General features: G+C 46.1%; 2 protein-coding genes across 2 annotated transcripts in view; one reads left to right on the plus strand and one right to left on the minus strand.

Moving 5' to 3' along the window:
- The window catches only part of LOC144759725 (uncharacterized), a 112319-nt gene that overhangs the window by 60924 nt on the left and 28798 nt on the right, over positions 1-22597 (plus strand). The window contains exons 3-5 of the mRNA XM_078646499.1: positions 10431-10813; positions 12027-12113; positions 13289-13422. Coding sequence (XP_078502625.1) covers positions 10450-10813; positions 12027-12113; positions 13289-13422 — 585 coding nt within the window. The 5' untranslated portion in view covers positions 10431-10449. The remainder of the gene's footprint in view (positions 1-10430; positions 10814-12026; positions 12114-13288; positions 13423-22597) is intronic.
- The window catches only part of LOC144766190 (uncharacterized), a 315417-nt gene that overhangs the window by 54350 nt on the left and 238470 nt on the right, over positions 1-22597 (minus strand). The gene's annotated exons all lie outside the window — the stretch shown is intronic.

A 22597-nucleotide genomic window follows, 5' to 3' on the forward strand; every position in this document is an offset into this window, starting at 1 on the left:
GAGTACGTGTCCTTGTGGAATCAAATTCGACTGGATTAAGGCCTATGTAGAGGGCAACATGCAACTAAGGGTTCAGAAGGTAAATGACGATTTCGAGGTGAAATTGTCACTCGAATATACTGAAAATACATGTGCTTGATGTACTCGTCATTTCCGGTCTTTTGATACCAAATTCGTCCTATTTCGACGAAGTTTTTATTCTCGAGTCCGGTACTATTACGGATCCATATTTTTCAGAACCACAGAGCAAGGGTCCCTTGTGGTTCACTGACATAATTTTAATGTTCATGGAAGCAAGCATAGCATTCTTGTTTGTCTAAATATCTACAGTCACACGTCTGGTGTCAATGCCATTCAAAGTAGGAACATTCTTGGAATGTGTATTCAACATGCAATGACACACTAGTGTATGGTAGCATATGCTGTCACGTAAATGATTGTTAAGGTGAATACGTCCTGTATGAATTGCTGGCTGATACACATACATTTTCTTTACTTGTCTCACGGATGGACGTCTGCCAATTACACAGGGGGACATCGACAGCTTTGAGGACCCACTGGTGAGTTTGAAATGAATTGACTAGCAAGTTGCAGTGGTATGGATGACTGAAACACATGATGTACACGGCTGCATGAAGTATGGGTGTGTATCACAGCTACCCGGACTACAGTTTGAGGATGTAGTGTTGAAGGCAGCAGTGTGCACCAATCAGTAAGTGACACTGGACAAATGCATTGGATCACTGTTGCAACTTCCCCGTCACCAGGTTGACAGCCACATTGTAAGTGATGTGCGCATCCTCAAGCCAATTTGCACACTCAACATGACTGTAATCAAAGTAGCGTTGCTAAGAGGGCCTAGCATCATGTTTAAGCAGTGTTACGTAACTCCATGTGTATCAACACCTACATGACAATGAGGTACACTGTCACACAGTGTTGTGTGTAAATGGGCTGGCATTGTATCTTGTGTATGTTGTAACACGACAACACACATTGCATCAGAGGCTGGCCCTGAGGTGTAATTGTGGAAATCATAATTTGCTGCGCACCGAGCTCCAAGTAAAACATCCCTGTAGATTTAAATGATGATGAGCAGACATGTATGATGATGCCCATTTATGATTTGTACAGGTGAGCTGCAACATGCAGCACACATGGGATTAGCAAGGACACATGCTGTGAATGTACACAGCAAGCTGGACCTTCCAGCACAAACATTTACATACGTCAGTCTTCCGCAATGTATCTCTAATGTGTGCTGCACAAAGCAACACACCAGTAAGTCTGAACTTGTTATCTCAGGTCTGTTCATATGCCAGGCGTTAGGGGCATATTTGCAAGGACAGCTTGGAAGTCATCTTTGCTTCTGCGGCAGGTCACTTCAGCAAAGGTGCAGATCATGGGCTTCTCAAAATGCCAATGTGAATTCAAATAGGAACACTGGAGTTTTTTTTATCTCGCCGAGGCAGCGCTTGCGCTGTATCTGCAGGACATGCTGTATTCAGGAAATGGGCTTGAAAAACGCGGCCCATTTTCAAAGACTGACCCCCTGTTACATGTATTGTCACTCAGAGCTTGTGAGCACTATTTCTTTCTTTAAGTTGGAGCATGAGAGACCAGTGTTCCTGGTTTATAGAGCTCTGATGTAAACAGGGCTGTAAATCTTGCTCTTATCTTGCCACATTTGCTGTGCATTCAAAGTCTGAGGTCTGTTTTGGCTGCAGCTGCCTCCTCCTCCTTCCTGATTTTGAAACGCACGGCCTGACGTCACGGTCCCTGCCTTCCTATGGCAGCTGTCGCCTCTGTCTCAGAGCTCAACAAGCATTTGCAATGGAATAAATCTCACATTTGCAAGAGTTTGAGCTATTGGCCATGTAAATGGCAATGCCTTTTATTTATGTTTGAAAACCTGCCAGTGGTGCGTAAACATGCAACTTTATACTTATAGTTGTTGCTTACAAGAAACAAGGCTGGCAGTAACTGTGCCTCTTTTACTGCCAACCTTGCTTCTCCTAAGCAATGACTATAAGTATAAAGTGCGAGTTTACACATCACTTACAGAATTTCAAAACACACAAATAAAAGGCATTTTCATTTACAATGCCAATAGCGCAAACTCTCGCAAATGCGAGACCTATTGCATTGTAAATGCTTGTTTAGGAAAGTAAGCAATCTAGTTTGGCGGGAAAGACCATGGCATAGAAATGTAAGGGCCTTCTGATAAAGGATGGAATATAATTGTGGGTTCTGGACAGCTCACTTGGCATCCTGAGTCTGTCCGAGCCCGCGTCAATGCAGTTATTACTTCTGTCCCACCTTATGCTGAGAGCTCTGATTTCAAATGATTATCTACTACTCAAATCCTGAAATGTTACTAGAGAGAATGAGGACTGTAAGCAAGGCGTAAGAATGTTAAACTTAATATCTCATGTTCTTCCTATGTCTAGATTTCCACATTTCATCATTTTCCCATAAGGCAAACAGAAACTCAAAAATGGATACGTTTATAATTAGAAAGTGAAAAGCTGGTGAAGATGGCGTTTGCAAAGAACAAAATGTAGCAGCTATTGAGCAAAGAACCCAAGAATCAATTGAGCGGTCTGTCTCAGTACGTAAGAAGTGTGCAGGGAAAATCTCCAATCCTCGTTTATATAATAAAGCTTATATGTAACTGGGGTTCACATTTTCGGGTAATGAAAACCATCCTTGTCTCCAGTGTTTAGTTTGTGGGGAAATACTTGCAAATGAAAGTATGGTACCAAATAAATTAAAATGACATTTTACCACAAAACACAGCCATTTGTCAGAAAAACCGGTAGAATACTTTGAACTTTCTAAATCTATAAGGAAGCAGTCTGCATCATTCACAAAGAGAAAGAAGACATCAGAGAAAGCTCAAAAGGCAAGTTACTTGGTTGCTAAAATAATTGCCAGAAACAAGGAACCACACATTGTTGCCGAAACCACCATAAAGCAATATTGCTGTGCTATTGTTCGAACAATGTTTGGGGCAGAATTTAAGATAGAAGTTAATAAAATCCCTTTGGCAGATATCACAATTGGAAGACCTATTCAAGATATGCCAGCTAACGTTAAGCTGCAAAGGAAGGATTTTTCCAAGACGATAATATGGTCTTTAAATTGCAATTAAACGAATCAACAGATGTCAGTGGGTTAGCTCAATTACTGGTTTTTATACGTTTCATTCATAGTGACAGAATAATTGAGCAATTCCTGTGTTGCCTAGAACTTCCACTGAGAACTAGAGGTGAGGATATATTTAAAACTTTAAATTGCTTCATGAAGGAAAATAATTTGCGCTGATTAAATTGTGTCAGGATATGCACGGATGGTGCACCCTCAATGGTTGGCTCAACAAAAGGTTTTATAGCTTTAGCAAAGAAAGAAAATGAAAATATCATATTTACTCATTGCTTTTTACATCGCGAGGCACTAGTCGCTAAAAAGTTATGGACACAGTGATGCAAATGGTCAATTACATTAAAATCAGACCTCTTGAATCACAAATATTTACTCATATTTGTGAACAAATGGGGACAAGATTTAAAAAGCTGCTGCTGCACAAAGATGTTCGTTGGCTCTCAAGAGGTCGAGTGCTTTGTTGTGTATACGAATTGCGGGAAATGATACTTAAACTTTTGGAGGAAAATCAGCAAGACGGATTCTGCGATCTAATTCTAAACAAACTTTGGTGCACAAAATTGGCATATTTTACTGACATATTTGAACATTTGAATAAAATTAACACCAGTATGCAAGGAATAGGAGAAAATATCTTAACGGCAGTAGATAAAATTTGTGCTTTGAGAGACAAAATACATATTTGGGAAAGCAAAGTGAATGAGGGCAGGTTTGAAATTTTTTCCAAAACTGATGAGTGCCTTCTGAAAAATGAGATCAGCCCGGTGATTGTTGACCATTTAACATGGCTCGAAGAGAAAGTTTATCATTATTTCCCAAATGTTGAAATCCAAGACTATGATTGGATCAGAAATCCATTTCTTTCAACTGCAACTGGGAACTTTTTCACTTTCTGAAGAAGAATTAGCTGAAATAAAACATGACACTGAAATGTGGAAGCTTGAAAATGCTTAATGACGAAATGCGAGTGTCTTTATCTAATATTCCACCAACTATTGACCAGCCGTGTTCATCCTATTCCCCTCATTCATCTCAATAAAATAGTAAGTGCTATTGTTTATATTCAAAGTTTGTCATTCTTGCACATATTTACATATTTTTACTCATAAAGGACAACATGTTTTGCAAAAGTATGTGTGTTATATTACAAATCATATATATATATTTTTTTAAATCAAGTAAAGGTTTTCGTAAGATATGTTGGGTCTCCATACATATTGATATTTACAATGTATATGCCATATATGTATTTGTCCTTATCTCTTATATCCAGTTACTTTTACCTCAAAGTGCTGGATGGAAAAACATATGACTCGTCTTATATTCTGTTGCCTTTTGGCGCACTGCGATGAGGAAAGCGGTCACACATTAGTTCAATGCGCAGAGACCAGCTGATAAGTTGCCTGATTGTTTTACCAATCGCAATTCTCCCTTCCTGAACGGATTTTTGTATAACTCCTATTCAGCAAGGCTTCGTGCATGGTTGAAAGGGTTGGCAGTGCGTACACCCCAGTTTACACAAAGGAATATCTAGGAGTAAAAAATAAGCTCAAATCACAAACAACTATTAACGTGACAAAAAAGAGAAGGGTGTGAGCTGAAATATACAATTGCACCACGTGACATTATATCACCGCATTCACATGATGCACATACCCAAGGTGAGAATTTTTCCCATCAGCTGTCTATCTGTTCCGCCACTTTTACATCATTTGGGTTCTCCTTATCCAGGAGTCAGTGCAGACACAGTCACACAAAACGGAAAAGAGGACTGTGAGGGTAAGAAGACCCACCGTTCTTGTCTAGTGAGCGGTATCAGTGTAGTGTGACAACTGAAAAAAGCAGTGCAAGTGAGAGATTAGTGAGAATATAAAATTAGGTGAGACTGAGTAGAAGAAGCACTTTTAATGTTTTCTCTCAGCTCCCCAAACATAAAAACAAAAGTGTAGTAACAGATTTAACAAAATATCTGCTCAGCGAGTGGTCAACATGTTTCTGCATCAACGGAAAGTGCCCATGCATTCATCAGGACCTAGTTGTTGCTACTGCTGTGAAGGATAGTGAAAAGAATAAAAAGGAATCATATCACCTGATTGTCAGGTTCAGATACTCCAGCACAATCCAATTAAAGTGGGGATCGCGCCTCACCTCACCTGGCTGCAGCTCAGGTAAATGAGGAGCACCGCTCTCTCCGTCGGTGTCTCCAGGCATTCCTCTGCGCTGGACGTGCGTACACCCCCCTTTTTGTGCCGTAAATCACTGGGGCATGTGTCAATGTGTCCATGATTATATTCTTGTTTCAGGTACAAACCTAATCCTGCTTACACCCAGTTTTGCCAGTCACTGTCTTTGTTAGAACAGATTCACAATTGCTTTCTTAACCTTCTTGCTTTCTCAAATTTGCTTGAAAATGCACCATTTGCCCACTATTTTTTGAACATTTTCTCGGGGGGAGAACCCCCCGTGCCCCCCCCGAACCCCAACTGGGGTGGTTCGGGCAAGCTCGATGCACTCGCTCGCATTACTGTCGCCATATGGAGAGTGTTGGAAAGGTGTCTCACCAACATATAAAGTTTGGAAAGCTGTGTGTTAGGGGGACAGCTAATTGAGAAAATTTGGGTAGGAATCTTATGCAGTAGCCAACCTGTCCCAAGAAAGCCCTCCGGTCTCTTTTTGTTTCTGGGAAGAGTATCTTGAGAATGGATGCAATTTTTTCTCTCTGGGGTTAAATTAAGATTTCCCAATTAAATGCCCTAAGTATTGTACCTTTGTAGTGAGAGCTGGGCCTTATTGCATGGATTGCTATGTTAGCATAGGCTTATTAGAAGTTTAAACGCCAATTTACCTTTTCGCTGCGTTTGCACACAACACTACACATAAATGTTGTTGTAAGTTAGACTGCGTGAAATGCTTCACATGAGAATGGCTTGTTTTTATCATCCCATGACTTACATCGAGACTCTAGTCTGCACACAGTGTTCTAATGCCGCCAAATTTATCATAACAAGGTAGCTGTTGTTCAGGCTGATCGGATCACGTTTTAGCCATAACATGCATGCATCTGTAGCCAACGTGATTCTGGCACCTTTAATAATCAATCAATCACTGCATTTGTAGAGCCAGGTCTTGAGGAGTTTTCTGAAGGCCAGCAGGTCCTGATTCTCTCGTAGGCTGGTAGGGAGAGTGTTCCAGCTCTTGACGGAGAGGTAGGAGAAGGATCTGCCGCCGACGGTGGTTTTCCGGAAACGAGGAACTGTGGTGAGGGCGAGGTTGGCAGAGCGGAGGCTTCAGGTGGGGGTGTGGAAGCTGAGTCTGTTTTTGAGGTATGTGGGTCCAGTGTTGTGTAGGGCTTTGTGTGCATGGATGAGGAGTTTGAAGATGATCCTCTTGTTGACGGGGAGCCAGTGCAGGCCTCTCAGGTGGGGTGTGATGTGGCTGCGTCAGGGGACGTCGAGGATCAGTCGTGCCGAGGTGCTCTGGATTCGTTGTAGTCGTTTCAGGAGCTTGGTTGTTGTTCCTGAGGCGTTTCCGTTGTCGAGTCTGCTGGTGACGAGGGCCTGGGTGATGGTTTTTCTCGTGTCGGGAGGGATCCATTTGAAGATCCTGCGGAGCATCCGGAGGGTGTTGAAGCAGGACGCGGAGATGGCGTTGACTTGCTTGGTCATGGAGAGGGTGGAGTCGAGGATGACCCCTAGGTTGCATGCGTGGTCTGTGGGTTCCGGGGCTGTGCCTAGCGATGTGGACCACCAAGAGTCGTCCCAGGCTGATGGGGTGGGTCAGAGAATGAGGACCTCCATCTTGTCTGAGTTAAACTTCAGTCTGCTGTCCTTCATCCAGTCGGCTACGGTTTTCATTCCTCTGTGGAGGTTGGCTTTGGCGGTGTGGGGGTCTTCTGTGAGGGATATGATCAGCTGGGTGTCGTCGGCGTAGGAGATGATGTGGAGGTTATGTTGTCGTGCGAGGTGGGCGAGCGGTGCCATGTAGATATTGAACAGCGTCGGGCTGAGGGAGGATCCCTGTGGGACGCTGCAGATGATCTCGGTGGATTTTGAGCGGAAGGGTGGGAGGCGGACGCTCTGGGTTCTGCCCGAGAGGAAGGATGTGGTCCAGGCCAGGACCTTTTCTTGAATTCCGTCGTCATGGAGGCGTGCTGATAGGGTGCAGTGGCAGACTGTGTCGAAAGGCTGCTGATAGGTCCAGGAGGATGAGGGCGGCCGTTTCTCCTTTGTCCATCAGGATCCTGATGTCGTCAGTGGCGGCGATGAGGGCGGTCTCGGTGCTGTGGTTGCTGCGAAAGCCGGATTGGGAAAGGTCCAGGATGTTGCTGTCTTCGAGGTAGCGGGTTAGCTGTTTGTTGCCAATCTTCTCTGTCACTTTTGCCGGGAACGGGAGCAGGGAGATGGGCCGGAAGTTCTTGATGTCCTTAGCGTCCGCCTTGGGCTTCTTCAGAAGGGCGTTGATCTCGACGTGCTTCCAGCTTTCTGGGAAGGTTGCTGTCTCGAAGGAACTGTTGATTGTTTTTCAGAGGTGATGTGCGATGGTTGTGCTGGCTTTGTTGAAGACGTGGTGAGGGCAGGGGTCAGATGGGGATCCGGAGTGGATGGAGTTCATGGTTTTGATGGTGTCTTCGTCGCTGACGTTGGACCAGGCGGTCAGGCGGCTGGTGCGGGTGGTGGTCGCAGGGGTGGTGGACTCGGTGGTGGATGCGGGGAGTCAGAGTTGAAGCTGTCGTGGATGTCAGTGATCTTGCGGTGAAAGAAGATGGCTAGGGAGTCGCACAGGTCTTGTGATGGTGGGATGTCGTTGGTGTTGGAGCTGGGGTTGGAGAGTTCTTTCACAATGTTGAAGAGCTCTTTGGTGTTGTGTGCGTTGTTATCTAAGCGGTCCTTGAAGGCAGTCCTCTTGGCGGCCCTGATGAGTTGGTGGTGTCTGGGGGTGGCACTCTTGTGGGCTGTGTGGCTGTCAGGTGTTCGGTCGTGGAGCCATTCCTTCTCCAGCTTCCGACAGGTGTGCTTGGAGATCCGGAGGTCTTCGGTGAACCAGGTAGCTTTCTTGTTGGTGTGGTTGGTTGTGGCGGTCCTAAGAGGGGCAAGGGTGTTGGCGCAGTCGTTGATCTACTGTTTGAGGTTGGTCACGGTGGTGTCTGGGCCGGCGGGTGGTCTCAGGGCGAGGGTGGTAGTCAGTTGGTCCTTGGTGATCTTGCCCCAGCAGTGGCGTGGCAGCTGTTGGGTGCGGTGGTGTGTGGTGGGTTTCCTGAAGGTGAAATGGACGCATCTGTGGTCGGTCCAGTGGGGTTCGGTGGTGTGGTTGAAGGAGACGTGGGGGCTTGTGGAGAAGATGGGGTCCAGCGTGTGTCCAGCGGTGTGGGTGGGTGTCGTCACGAGCTGTTTGAGTCCGAGGTTGGCGAGGTTGGCGATCAGGGCGGTGTAGTTGGCGTCGTTCTCGAGGTGGAAGTTCAGGTCCCCGAGTAGGATGTTGTCCATGGAGGCGAGGGCGTGGGTGCTGACGAGGTCGGCGATGGTGTCTCTGAACTGTGGTCTGTAGATGAGTAGTCTGTAGACGAGTGTTCCTCTGAGGGTGGTTTGGGGTCGGTGTGGATCTGGAAGTGCATGTGCTCGGCAGTGGTGAGGGTGTCGTCGGTGTTGGTCGAGATTCTGATGGAGTCTTTGTGGATGATGGCGATTCCCCCTCCCACTCCGTTGGTGCGGTCTCTGCAGGAGATCTTGTAGCCCTGTGGGATGGCTATGGCGATGTCTGGTGCGGAGGTGGCGTTCAGCCAGGTCTCGGTCAGGAAGGCGACGTCTGGGGCGGTGGAGTCTAGGAGGTCCCAGAGTTCGATGGCGTGCTTGCGAGCGGAGCGGTTGTTGAGGAGGATGCAGCGGAGGTGGTTGGGTTCTCTGGTTGGTGGTTTGGTGGGCTGGATGCTGGTGAATCTGCAGTTCCGGCAGGCGAAGGGCCCTTGGGTGTGCTTCGGGTTGGCCCAGTAGCAGGGTGATCTCGTTTGGTGTTGAATGCGTGGAGGGTGCTGGAGTCGTAGTGTAGTTTGGCATTGCGGGGAGCGCGGCCTCCATAAGAGGCAAATTAGGAGGGAGGAGCAGCTGGGAGGCGGGAGCGGGCAGCCAATGGGCGAGGGCAGGAGAAACAGAAGGAAAAGGGGGCAGCCACGAGGGAGCAGCGGCGGGAAGCGGAGAGCGGGGGGCACAGAGGGCAGGGGTGCCTGGAGCGCCTGAGAATACAATACGAAAAATACAAATTACAATATACAGTCCATAGCAAAGTACAGAGGGGGAAAAACACAGTTACCGGATACCAGGGGCAAACCCTCGGCAGCGGCGGAGCAGAGGACAGAGACTCGGGCAATCACAAGGAGCCGTGCGGCGTGGGGGGTGAGCTGGGGTCTGTAAGCATGATTTCAGGCACTTGGAAGACTCCTGTTTTTCCAGAGACACAGAGAGCTTTTGCAGATTCTGATGTGATTAAGCATGGGCGGATTTTGCGAATTGGCAATCCGCAAAATTGCGTATTTACGGATTCGCAATCCGCAAAATACGCGAACTCTCGCGAATTTGCGGATTTTTTTTGTGTTCGCAAGGGTTTCTGCCAGTTTGCGAGGGTTTTGTACCAGTTCGCAATTGCAAACTTACTTGTCGGCTCGCAACGGCCGCGACTATGTTGTTTCTACGTCTGGTTCATCATCACAGGTTCACAGCACCCTCTGTTTCACCACTGCCACCCTCTGGTACACCCATGCCACCCTCTGGTACATCACTGCCACCCCGTTGGTTAATCACTGTAGATTATGGGGGTGAAAAAAAGCAAGCACACCTGCCCTGCTTCAGCTGACCTGAATCAATTTGGGGTTGATTAATGTGTCACTGAATTTAAACTCCAGTCTGGCTGGCACCTGCTTCCTTATCTGTAAATTGCTTTCTGTTGCAGTGAAATTTTTTTAACAGGACCTTTGTGGCCTACTTGTACCTATTCTATGAGCCTGCTGTGAGGGTCAGAGCAGGGTCATAGAATAGTTGCAAATAGGCAACTGAACTCTGGAGGGGCCCCTCAGGAAGCACTAGAGGGAATGGTTACTAATGTTAAGATTGAACTTTTGCACCTGCTTTTTTTTAATCTATTTTACTTATTATCTATCCCTCTATTTTTCTAGCTCTATATTTTTGTGTTTTCTGCTACTTTTGGTTAATTTTAAACTACTTTTTTAAACTCTTTTCTTTTCTTCTTCCCTATTCTATTTCTTCTTTATTATTTAGCTTCCTTTCTGCCCAGACCATGGTAAAGGGAGCCGGGAAGCATCCTGAGAAGGGGAAGGGTCCCGCACCCCGTGCCCGGCTCCCGTGCGGGCGTTTGAGCGGGGAGAATGTCCAAGCCCGAGAGATCTTCAGCGCGGAGGAGGTGGGCGCACTGGTTTTTTATGTTCAGCGCCGCCTCCCCAGGACCATCATGGCAGGCGGCAGGATCGCTAGTGGGTACGGGATCCGGGAGCGCCGGAAGCGGTGGGAGAAGGTGTGCCGGGCCATGTACCAACACTCTCGCGTCCGGCGCACCTACAACCAGGTCACCCACCGTTGGACGGATATCCTGGACCGGGAACGCAATCTGCTGGACCTGCTCGGCCTTGAGATCCCCGAGCTTGGTGAGTAGTAGTAGCTATTTCTTTTCTACTCTGTTTTCTCCTGCTCTGTGTGTTATTATCTTGCAAATTTTTGTTTTTTACCAAGAGCAATAATGCTGCTGATTACATTGTAGGTAAATTATATTTCAAAATCTTCTGTGCATTTCAGGTGCACTGCTCTCCTTCTCAGTAGCGCTGCTACTATGCTTATTTGTTTTCAATTTTGTGTTCATTTCATTGGCCTGTGAAATTATGCATGAGTGTAGTTTAAAGAACTGCATAATGCTAGACACTAAGGGTCAGATTTTTAATTACCGGCGCATCCCTGCAAAGTAGCAGGGATGCGCCAGTTATTGTGCGCCACGCCACCACCACCCATGGTGCGCCGTATTTACAATGCGGCGCACCATGTGCCCAAAACGTCACCGAAGCGCTACGCTTCTGTGCCGTAAAGGCGGCGCATTGCTGGAGTTGCATCGCAACGATGGTGCAGCTCCAGCAATGCTCTGGGGTGCCCTATCTCCCCAATGCTGCATCAAGCCGTACGTCTGCTTCAAGCAGGCGCAGGGTTTGAGTCACGCATAATTGTCCTCAAAGTGACTGATTGAAATCTTGTAGATGTCCCTCAGCCACTTTTAGGATGCGTTCCTGCGCAGGAACGCCCTCCCTTGCGCCGGAACGCCCCCTGATGGCGCAGGGCTTTACAACGTGATGCATCTCCCATATGCGTCACGTTGTTAATATACGCCGCACCATGGCGCCTCTTTTGTTCTGCCGCTGCGTCACAAAAGTCACGCAACAATGGAGCAAAAGAGCCGCAAGGGGCTTCTAAATCAGCCCCTACAGACTCAAGTCCAGTCCTTCCTTTGTACACATGGCGATAAGAAGAAATAGTGGTGGTGGATTGATAGTTTGAGTATTCACTGATCTGCAATCACGATGGACTTTGTCTGTCACTTCGCGTGCTGCGGACTGCTGCCTGCCAGTCCTAGGCGAACCTTTTTAGTAGTTTGTTTAGTGAGTTACATAAGAACTTTCCAAGTCGACGGTCCGCAAATCAAGCAATACTAATAACGTAGTAGACCACATGAGATCGGTCAATATATCCTGTGGAATAGTTGTCCATTTGCTATTTCGCCAAAATATTTTGTTATTGTTCTTTTGAAATGTTTGATTTGGTTGACAAATATCATCCATGTTTTCTGGTCTTTCTTTCTTTCATGTTGTACATCAGCTCCCCCAAGGGGCAAGAGGGCATTGGAGGAGGCTGCTGCTGCTGCTGAACTGGATCGATCAGGCGAGGGCTCCTTTGCTGGCCCCGGTAAGTTTTAATTTTAATATAGAGTACCTATTTTTTCCTAGCTTTCCTCATTTGATTTTTTCTAAATCGTCTTTGATCTTCTTGTAGACTGTATCTAAATTCTTATCCTGCCTCGACTATGACTCCCTGTGGTATTACTAGATTATTCTTATTAGTCTGTCTGTGTAGCTAACTAAGATTGCACATTTTTTGCAATTCCATTGGACTCCCATTCTAGTCAGCAATAGCTCTATGCACTGAGTGCAGTCCTCTGGGATTGTCCATAATGTCTTTTCAAGTCTTCTAAATGTTTATGCTTTGACAATTGCCAACAATAAAAAGGTGAATGACCACCAAGAAAGAATAAGATACAACTTTACTTTTGGTTTGGATAGGAGGACAATCCATTCTACTACTGTTGCAACGGTTGCAGGGACAAATCTGCACAAACAGAACTATGGACACTAAATAATGCATTGCTTAGCTTATCAATTATAATAGGCGCTGTTAGACTTTCCACATACCTCAGTGATAACAGACTTTGTAGTTGAACCCCCAATCCCCTTACTGACTAGATAGTGTGGCAGAGTCATTTAGCTCCCAAAGTCACCGATGATTGATCCCCAATGATGATTATTGATTATCCAACACAGGACAAGAGTACGGAGTCAGAGTCAAGAAGTGTCAGAGGCACGGACTCATGCTTGCAAAAATTGCAAAACCTTTAGCTCAGCCACTCTAGTCTGGAGGACCAAAAACCACAGAGTCTATTTAACTTTAAAAGCTTTATTAAAAGTAAACACATTTATTAAAATCAAGTTTGTCATAAAACTAAACGTTTAACTGAAAATGGAAAAGTGCTTAGTGCTGACGATTAATTGAACACATTTCTTGTGGTCGAGCCGAGCTCTCACCTGGTTTGAACTTGATCTTGCTCGTGTTCTTAGAAGTCAAGCTTCTGTCTGTTAGGAGAAAAAGCGGTGCGTGTTAAAAATAAAAAGCAAGCATTCATCAGTTGTGCCAAAAAGTGCAGCAAGACAACAGCCTTCCCTGGAAAAAGGGGCATTTTTACTTTAGAGTAGACAGTCACAAATTATTACATTGTTTTCTGGTTTTTTTCACATTTCTTTATTCCTAGACCAAATATTATATAGTAGTGAGTGGAGGATTCTAACATTCTTAAATGTACTTTGTAGGTGCAACATTTGGTGGTGGGGCCAGCGCGGAAGTGGTGGTGCTGGATGAGGAGAACACTTCTGGGGAGGAGGCGGTGCAAGTGCCGGACAACACCAATGTGCCTGTGAGGGTTCACACGGTGATGCGGGCAGAGGTAAGCTATATATTCCTTACTTATTGAGATTGAAGACTGCAGAGTGTGCTTTCTGCACGGGTGTATTATAAATCAACAGGTAGTAGCCTCCTCTAAATGTACTTCGACTTAGCTGTGAAGTTTTTGGCGAGAAGAATACCAATCAGATCTGAGATGAACTTGATGGATGGGATGAACGAAAAGCGAAAGAAGGGTGTAAGTAAGTGTGGAAGGACGAGAAATTTAATGATGACTGGCAAAGAAGAATGATATGTGTTTGCTTGGTCCCCGAGGTGGCTGGGAAGGAAAGAATATGGTATGGTGCATGGCTGGGTGAATGATGAAACAAGGATGGGTGGAAGGAGAACAGCCTGGGTGGGTGAAACAGAAACTGTATGTGTGCATATACTTTGAATGGATGGATGCCTGGATCATGGTACTATCTGACTCTTAGATAGCATATGTGTATCTAGAGAGAGTAGACGGTCACTGGATGAACTAAGTGTTACTTTGAAGAGCATGTAACACCGCACCGCACATCCATTCCAGTGTAGGAAAGGCAAGGAAAAGAAGTTGTAATTTTGTCCAAATACTACCATGAATAGTAGCAGTAGTTTGTATTGCAACTGCAAGCACAGCATATATCCGGTTATTACGGTGGACACTCCCTACCTCTCTTAATAAGTTTAGTTTAGTAGTAGTACGTCATTCATGTGTGGGTGTATCACTGTTCACTCAATAAAAAGCAGAGCACCTAAAGTCATCCCATATGTAATCAAATACATCCCATGTGAAGTGATAGATAATCAGATTATTTAGCTTCTTCATTTTCCTTTTCTAGTACTCATTTGCACTGTAGGGTGAAAGTTAAATTAATTAAGCAGTAGCCCTTTTAACAGAGTATTCTCAGTGCCACCCGTAAAAGAAAAGTAAGAGCTTCACCACCTACATGTACTGGACCAGTACAGTAACGCAAGTATGTCTCACTCATCATGGTGTGCGTCTGTTTTTCTCGGGTGCAAGTTCACTGCGCTGGCATTATGCCGGCTTGCATAAGATAACATACCAATTCTCCTAAACAAGAGAGAAGAAGAAGAATAAGACTGGTGTACTGTCATAGTTGACTGTAATGGAAGTCCATAGTGCTCGTAGAATTTGTTCCTTAAACTCCCACTAATGTTAGAGCAAGGATGAAGAAGTGGGAGGTTAGATAGATATTGGCCTCAATAGTTATGTACTGTGCTTTCAAGTTGCTAGTTGTACTGTGACACAACTTTCTGCTCAATCATTTTGTGTTAATCTTAAGGAGCATTGGTTACAGACTATGTCTTTCTTTCTTCATATAGTTGCTCCTTCCAAATAAAAAAAACCAACAAGGAAGGCGCTGGCTCGAATGGCCTGGCAACGGAGGCTGGATGCCACGGTAGCCGAATATCGGCGGCTGCTGGCCCTGGAGGAGGAGGACATGCAGTCTACTGGTACATCCACTGCGACAGCTGCATCCTCCTCCGTGCCCCCACGGGCTGCCAGCCAGCGCAGTGCTCCAGCGGTACGGAGCCGGGCTACCAAAGCCAACCGCCGAGCAGCAAAGACAGCAGCTGCCCCACACAGGAGTTGCAAGGCACGCCAGCGCCGCTTATGCCTCAGAGTGTCCTACCTGAAGCAGGAGGTCCTAACATATAAGACCTCGGTGGAGGGCCTCCGCTCCGACCATGCCACCCTCCGCAAGGAGTATGATGCCCTGGCCGCTAAAGTGAACAGCATCCTGCCGTAGTGTCCCTTGCCCCTTTTTTAGTGACTTTTGGGGGGTGGGAATTGGGAGTTGGGTTGTTTTGGGGACTTTTGAAGGATTATTGTTGGGGTTAGGGAGGGTCTTGCGGGAGATTATTTTGTTAGGGCTACACAAATATACTTTTTGAAACTTTATCTGAGCATACCTGTTTTTTACTGCTTTTGAGTCTGGTGGGTGGGGGTTTAACAGTAAATTTGTTTTCCTGAAACTTAAGTCTGTGTCATTTTCTTCCTTTAAGTGTAAATGGCTAAATGTTTTCAACACTAAGTGCCTCTCACAGAGTAAGTGAATTCAAGAGTCCTAGGACTTTAGTAGTACTACCGTCAATCTCTCGTCTCTCCTAATACTCCATTTTACTACCTCCCACCAAACGCTTATCTTACCTGTAATTTGTGTTTGAAAGTAGGGCTAGGCTCAGGGCAGGCTCCACGGGAAATGGCGATTAAGGTTGGCAATCCTGGGCGGATGAAATGTCCTCATTGCGGTGGTACTAGTGGTGTGACACAGTGGCAGTTTCATGCCTATGGAAAAAAAGAAAATGAAACCTGGTTTGTCCTTACTGGAGCATTACAACGGTACGATAGAGAATATAGCAGGTGACAGTACACTAGAACAGTGCCACAATGTAGCCTAACAAATGGTAAAGTATTGAAAGTATAACTAGTACTTGCGTTGAATTTCTTTGACATTGGCTATTACTACAAGAAATAGTACTGAAGCTGAGTAAGTCTAGAATATATCCTTGGATTCCTTCACCAGCCTGTTGCTATGACCTTATCCTCCCCAGCAAGTGTGTGGAATTATTGCTGTCATTTAGTCACACATCAATCAAAACCTCACAGCCCGGGGGAAGAGGGTTAGGTTTTGGAAAATGGATGGGAATTGGTTTTTTTTGGGGTAAGTTTTGTTGAGAGAAGAAAAAAAAAGCACAGCATGGACAAACAATAATTGAAGATAAAGAAATCTTTGGGTATAAAGCTAACCATAAATCTTTTAAGTGACATAAAGGAAGTGCATGCACTACTGCATGCACGGTTACTGAAAAGTAAGTAGTACTTTCGACAACCGTGAATGACAGAATGCGACAGTACTGGGCTGCAGCGTTTTCACTTGCCTATCTCTGCACTCAGAGAAACACTTCTTACATTAAATTAGGTTTAAAAAATAGCCGATTTAAAACCTATAGAATGGCTGTAGGGATCAATTTAGAAGCAGAGAGAGATCCAAGAAATGCAGAGTCACACTCATAGAAGTTCACAGCAATAACCTTACTTAAAAAATAATTTGAAAAGAATGGATACTGTATCTGTATGTTGTTGTAGTTGTCCTGTTGAATTTGGTAAGTAAGTTGCACGCATCAAACCATTCCTCTTATTAGCAGGACTCCTCCATTCCATCTGACGCTCCGTCCATCAATGTTGGTGACCAGAAGACACCCTGTCCACTGCCTGCCTGGCGGATGCTGAATTGCGCGGCTCGCTAATGTGAAGCCTGACTTCATCCTATTTTTCCCATTGGACAGACTGAAACCCGGCCTGTAATTATTGATGGAAAAACAGGAAGTGATATTAGAACACCACTGACAAATAAATATAAGGTATGTACGCTGTGTAGTGCAAAAAGTCACACTTTGAGTTTCCTAATAGACAGTACAATATTTTTGAAAGTGCGTACTCTGTCTGATTCTCCTTTTGAAGGATAAATAAGTATGGCAAATTAATTTAGCGGATCTTTCCCCTCAAGCTAGGTGTACTGTAAACTGTGTTTTAGAATAAAATTAGACCTTCCCAGCAGTGCTCCCACCCAGACCCTTACTAAAGCCAGTCGCAAAAATGTAGAAGACCCCAATCAGATCTCAAAAAACGAGGCCTAGTAGAAAACTGGTGACAAAACGTACTTTGAAAGTAAAAGTAGGCCCAAATCCCCCCTTACCCACCGTGGATTGTATTCAAAGCACTTGCAAGCAAGCAAAAGTATCCATACCCAGCATCGCTCCAAGACTCGCAAACCCCCCCACAAACAGCCCCCTCCCAAACACATGCAATACAAATACTGCTAACCCTAACGAGCCCTAAGTTAAGAATAGTGGCAAACGCTTTCTTTAACTATGCCAAATCCCCCCTTTCCCACCATGGATTTTCTTCAAATTACTTGCAACCAAAATTACACATTCCCACGAGTGCTCTAAGACCCCAGAACTCAGTTGCAAAAATTAAGAGCACCCTAAAACACATGCAATCCTGCTGCTAGGGCTAACCCTAACGAACCCTAAGTTACAAAAAGTGCCAAAAGGCTTTTCCGCATGGATTTTGTCCAAACCAGTTTTATCCGGTATTAGACTTTCCCAGCAATGGACCAAGACCCGCCAACCCACCCGCAAAAAAGCACAACACCCCCAAACAGCCAAAAAGCCAAAATGGAAAATTTCATATTACTTACAATATTTTTCGGCATTCTGTCCAAACGCGCTGTGCAGCTAGGTCATAACTCCCGTCTGCCTCCATGGATTTCCTTCACACCTCTTGCTATCAAAACTAACCATACCCAGCAGTGCTCCCAGACCCCGAAACCCACCCACAAACACCAGGAAGCCCCCCAAACAGGCCCCCGAAAACGCTACAGTGAGCGAAATGTCAGAAAATGCAAAAACTTTTTCCTCATGGATTCTGTCCAAACCAGTTTTATCCGGTATTAGACTTTCCCCGCTATGGCCCCAGAGCCGTCAACCCAGGCGAAAACAAGTAGAAGACCCCCAAAGAGCCAAAAAGCAAAAGTACAAAAATGATCACTTTTGTGAAAATTTCCAAAATCACTCAGCGCGCGCTCTGCAGCTAGGCCCTAACTCCCCTCTGCCTCCATGGATTTCCTTCAAACCTCTTGCTATCAAAACTATCCATACCCAGCAGTGCTCCCAGACCCCGAAACCCACCCACAAACACCAGGAAGCCCCCCAAACAGGCCCCCGAAAACGCTACAGTGAGCGAAATGTCAGAAAATGCAAAAACTTTTTCCTCATGGATTTTGTCCAAACCAGTTTTATCCGGTATTAGACCTTCCCAGCTATGGCCCCAGAGCCGTCAACCCAGGCGAAAACAAGTAGAAGACCCCCAAAGAGCCAATAAGCAAAAGTACAGGTGATTAAAGTTTTAATTATGTGCAAAACAAAGAAAGACAGACACACAGGAATAAAAGTGAATAAGTACGCAAAAGAAAGTTATTGGTTCATTGGCTCATTTTCAGGGCTCGGTGTCAGGGAAGAAGAGTTCATCCTCATACTCTGCGAATTCAGGCAGGAGTAGGTCAGTGTCACCTAACACAGAAGAAATTCCCTCATCTAAGTTGCTGTCCTCCTCGTCTTCTTCCGTCGTGTATTCTCGTACTTTGTAATCTGGTGGTATGAGGTGCTGATTCATCTTGATCATTGTTAACCTCTCCACATTTTTGGGCGAGAGGCGGGTCCGTTTGCAAGTTACAATGCCACCAGCAGCACTGAAAACACGTTCAGAAGACACGCTTGCGAGTGGGCAAGACAAGTAATTTATAGCCAGGTTGGTGATCTCTGGCCACAATTTTTTTTTCCCATGCCAATACGCCAATGGGTCAGCATTAACATAGACCTCTGTTGAGTCCTGCACCATCGACTCAAGGTTCTCCACGTTTCCTCCACTTTGCTTACTTTTTGCTCAGACCTTAGCCAATCCTCTTCTGCACCCAATGTTTCTGTTGTGTCTGGTGCAGATGATCCGGTTGCCGGTGTCTTTAACAGCTGAGAGGTCACTTCTGCCACAGCCACAGGTGCAGAAGTGGATTCTTTTGACTGGGGATGGCCTGCTGATGCTGATGTACTGCCTCTTCCTTGAATTTTCAGCCGTTCTCTTTCAAACCTCATGGCTGACACGGCTAGCCAATGTTTGTACTTTGTAACATCTTCATCACCAAAAGGAAATGATGCTCTGCCTGCCAGCGCCTTTTTGTAGCGTGGTTCCAGAATAGTAGCACAAATGTAATGCTGTTCTGAGTGGATCTTTTGAAGACGTTCATCGCCAAGTAGGAGCTCTAATAATTTCTCCGCCAAAACAAAAGCTTCTTGCTTTTCTTCATCTTTTTGAAACTTAGAAGACACCGCCTTCAGTTTGTGCTCCAGCATGCGCAACAATGCGATAGCTTTTCCCAAATTACAGTCCTCCCGGCTGACTGCACGCGTGAAGACCTCAAAAGGACGAAGCATGTCTGTCAGGCTTTTAACTAGCTCCCATTCCGCCGCATCTAGCCTCAGGTCTTTCTGAGCTGTACCCAGTGTTAAGAAATACTGATTGAGTACCGTAAACTGCTCATACAGACGCTCAAGCATGTAGAAGGTTGAGTTCCAACGTGTTGGCACCTTCTGGATGAGTGCTTTCACTTGCATTCGACGTTCATGTAGCAGGCTCCTCAGATGCTTCCGGGGCTTAAAAGAATGGCTGAAATGGTTGCACATTTTTCGGCAGGTGGCCACTAACTCGCACGCTGGACTGTCTTCACTCAAGAATTTTTTAACAACCAGGTTTATACAGTGCGCCAAACACGGCACTCTGAAATAGTGACCCAGATCCATGGCCTTAACTACATTGGCGCCATTATCCGTGGAAACATAACCAATCTCGCATTTTTTCGGGGACAGCCAGTGAAAGACCTTTGTGTTAAACTCATTCAAAATGTTTTCTGCTGTATGACGTTTCTCCAAGCCAAACATGGCTAGTGTTGCATGTTTCCGAGCAGCTTTAAAAACTTGGTCCAGGTCAACACCTGCGTTTAGCTTTGCTTTAACCCCTGAAAAAGAGCCCCAGTGTGCAGTGATGCACATGTAATCAGTGCCTGCGCCACTGGTCCACATGTCTGTTGTCAGATGTATAGTGTGAACAGCACTCTTCTGCAAAGCTGCCCCAATCACCTCCAGCACATCTTCATGTAGTGCTGGAACCGCAACTCGGGCAAAATAGAACCGGCTAGGAACCTTTCATTTAGGGCAGAGCGCTGCCACTAATTCTAGAAAACCAACCCCTTCTACAAAAGAAAAAGGGAGAAGGTCCAGCGCTAGCATTTTAGCCAGCTTAGTGTTATACAGACGCGCCGTTGGGTGGTTGCATTCATATGGCGCGTCTGAAAACAACATGGTTCTAATGTTGCCCTGGACCATTTTACGGGATGATGACGACTTCTTCGACCCAGTTACGCTCGCTGATGAACTTTTTCGCATTGGTGTCTCACTCGGTCCCACACTCTTAGTGTGGCTCACAGGGGGTGTGCTGCCAGGGGTACTGGGTGTAAGTGAAGTGTGTGACGCTTCTTCCTCCTCGTCATCATCAGATGGAACATCAACGTTTTCTTGACTTGCAATTCGGGCTTCCTTGATCTCCTTTAGGTGCGCAAACTCTTGGACAGGGTGCTGTCTCTCAAGATGACCTCTCTGGCCTCCAGTCCCATAGCTTACCACGACTAACTGCAAGCTTACAAATGCTACAAATGGCTAGGTTTTCCTTTTTTGGGCAAACACTAAAGAAGTCCCAAACTGCGGACTTGAAATGTCTGTGGGGGCCGGAGGAGGCGATACTGGTGGTGGTCATGCTGCTAATGCCAGATGAAGTGGAGGTTGCGTATTGCTGAACTTTACTACGTTGTGCACTTTCCCCACCACTAATTGAGGTCGAGGTGGATGGAGGTCCCTTCTGGCGAGGAAGAAATATGGAAGCGGTAGGTGGTGGTGTATTAGTTAACTCCAATGATTGTGGTGTTCCCATTGCCTCCTCGTCGACAACATCATCACGCTCAGCAGCTTGTCGGGCTAGGGTCAAAATGTCTGTTTGCTGCATGCCCGCTGGGGCTGGAGTGAAGCCTGTGATGACTGCGTCGTTGTCGTGAGAGTCTTCAGCAGCAGCAGGAGTATACGCCACTTCTTGTTGAGCGGCATCACACTCCATAACTATGAGAGTTTCGACGACCTTCCTTTTATGCTTAGCTACCTTTGTCAGATCATGGTGTGCCTCAGCCTCACTCTCAGACGGCAGTGGTGCTGGTTCCCAAGTAAGATCCATATCATCAGAAGGAGGTGGGCTTGAAGAAGATGTAGACACCACCCTTGATCTTTTCCTTGCTCGGGATGTGGAAGACAATGAATGATCCTCAGGAGGAGTGGCTTCCTCGAATGATACCTCGGCTTGATTGTCGATTTCCTGGTGTGCCCCTACTTTTGGAGGAACAACTATTGTGGGCACTTGTTGTTGCTTGCGCATCTCCTTGCGCTGCCTCCCCTTCCACATGTACTTGGGCTTGTACTTGCACATGTGGTTGTTGTTGCGGCTGTGGTTGTTCAACACTCGTCAGATGAGTTACAACAACCTGTGTTGATTGAGGGACATTGCTGCTGCTTTCTTGCGATGAGCCAACATCACTGGTCGATGGTGATTGAACAAGTAGACTGGCTGCCTCTGCAGCACTCAAGGGCTTGGACTTAAGTTGGCGTGGTGGTGGTGGCACTGAGCCCAATGGAGCGGGGGTGCTGCTCCCAGCTTGGTCCCCAGCAGATCCCGCTGCTGCTGCAGGCGTACTTTTTTTTTTATTCCCCAAAAATGTGGCGGCCGGCACACCAGTCTGCTTGGTAACTTGCTTCTTCTGCTCCTTTCTGGCAACTTTCTTGCTAGAGGAGCTACGGGGAACTTTTTTTGGGGCCATCTTCTTCAGATGTCACTCAGAACAGCAGGCCGCAGTTGCACAAGTTGCAGAGTTGTCTGTGGCCACACGTGACGTTGTGCTGCACACACCGCAGCAGGACCTCTTCCTGGCACTGGTGGTTCTCTTGTGCACCTAAAAGCAATGGAAGACAGAGGAACATCAGTTATACACGCCAAAAAGTAAAAAAAAACACAAAATTCAGCACAATCCCAGGCCATCCATGCCCTCAGTGATGTTTAAATTCAAGAAGACACCCCACAGAAAGACTAGGCCCATGCACCACTCACTACCCCTGGGCATAATGGATGAAAGCTAGGCGAAATGGGTGCACCCCAAGCACATGTTGCCTGTACCAGCACTCAAGATGGCCACCACCACCCACATGACCAGTCCACATCAACAGTACACCCCAAAAAAACAAAAAACACACAAAAATCACCACAATCCAATGCCATCCAGGATGTTTACATTAAAGAGAGTGAGACCCCACAGGCAGACTCAGTCCATGCACCACTCACTACCCCTGGGCAAAAGGCCCCAACAGCAGCCCCAAAAAATCGACAAAAACCACAAAATTCAGCACAATCCCAGCCCATCCATGGCCTCAATGATGTTTAAATTCAAGAAAACACCCCACAGAAAGACTAGGCCCATGCACCACTCACTACCCCTGGGCATAATGGATGAAAGCTATGC

Source organism: Lissotriton helveticus, chromosome 1_1 (genome assembly GCF_964261635.1).
Source record: "Lissotriton helveticus chromosome 1_1, aLisHel1.1, whole genome shotgun sequence".
Taxonomy (NCBI): Eukaryota; Metazoa; Chordata; class Amphibia; order Caudata; family Salamandridae; genus Lissotriton; species Lissotriton helveticus.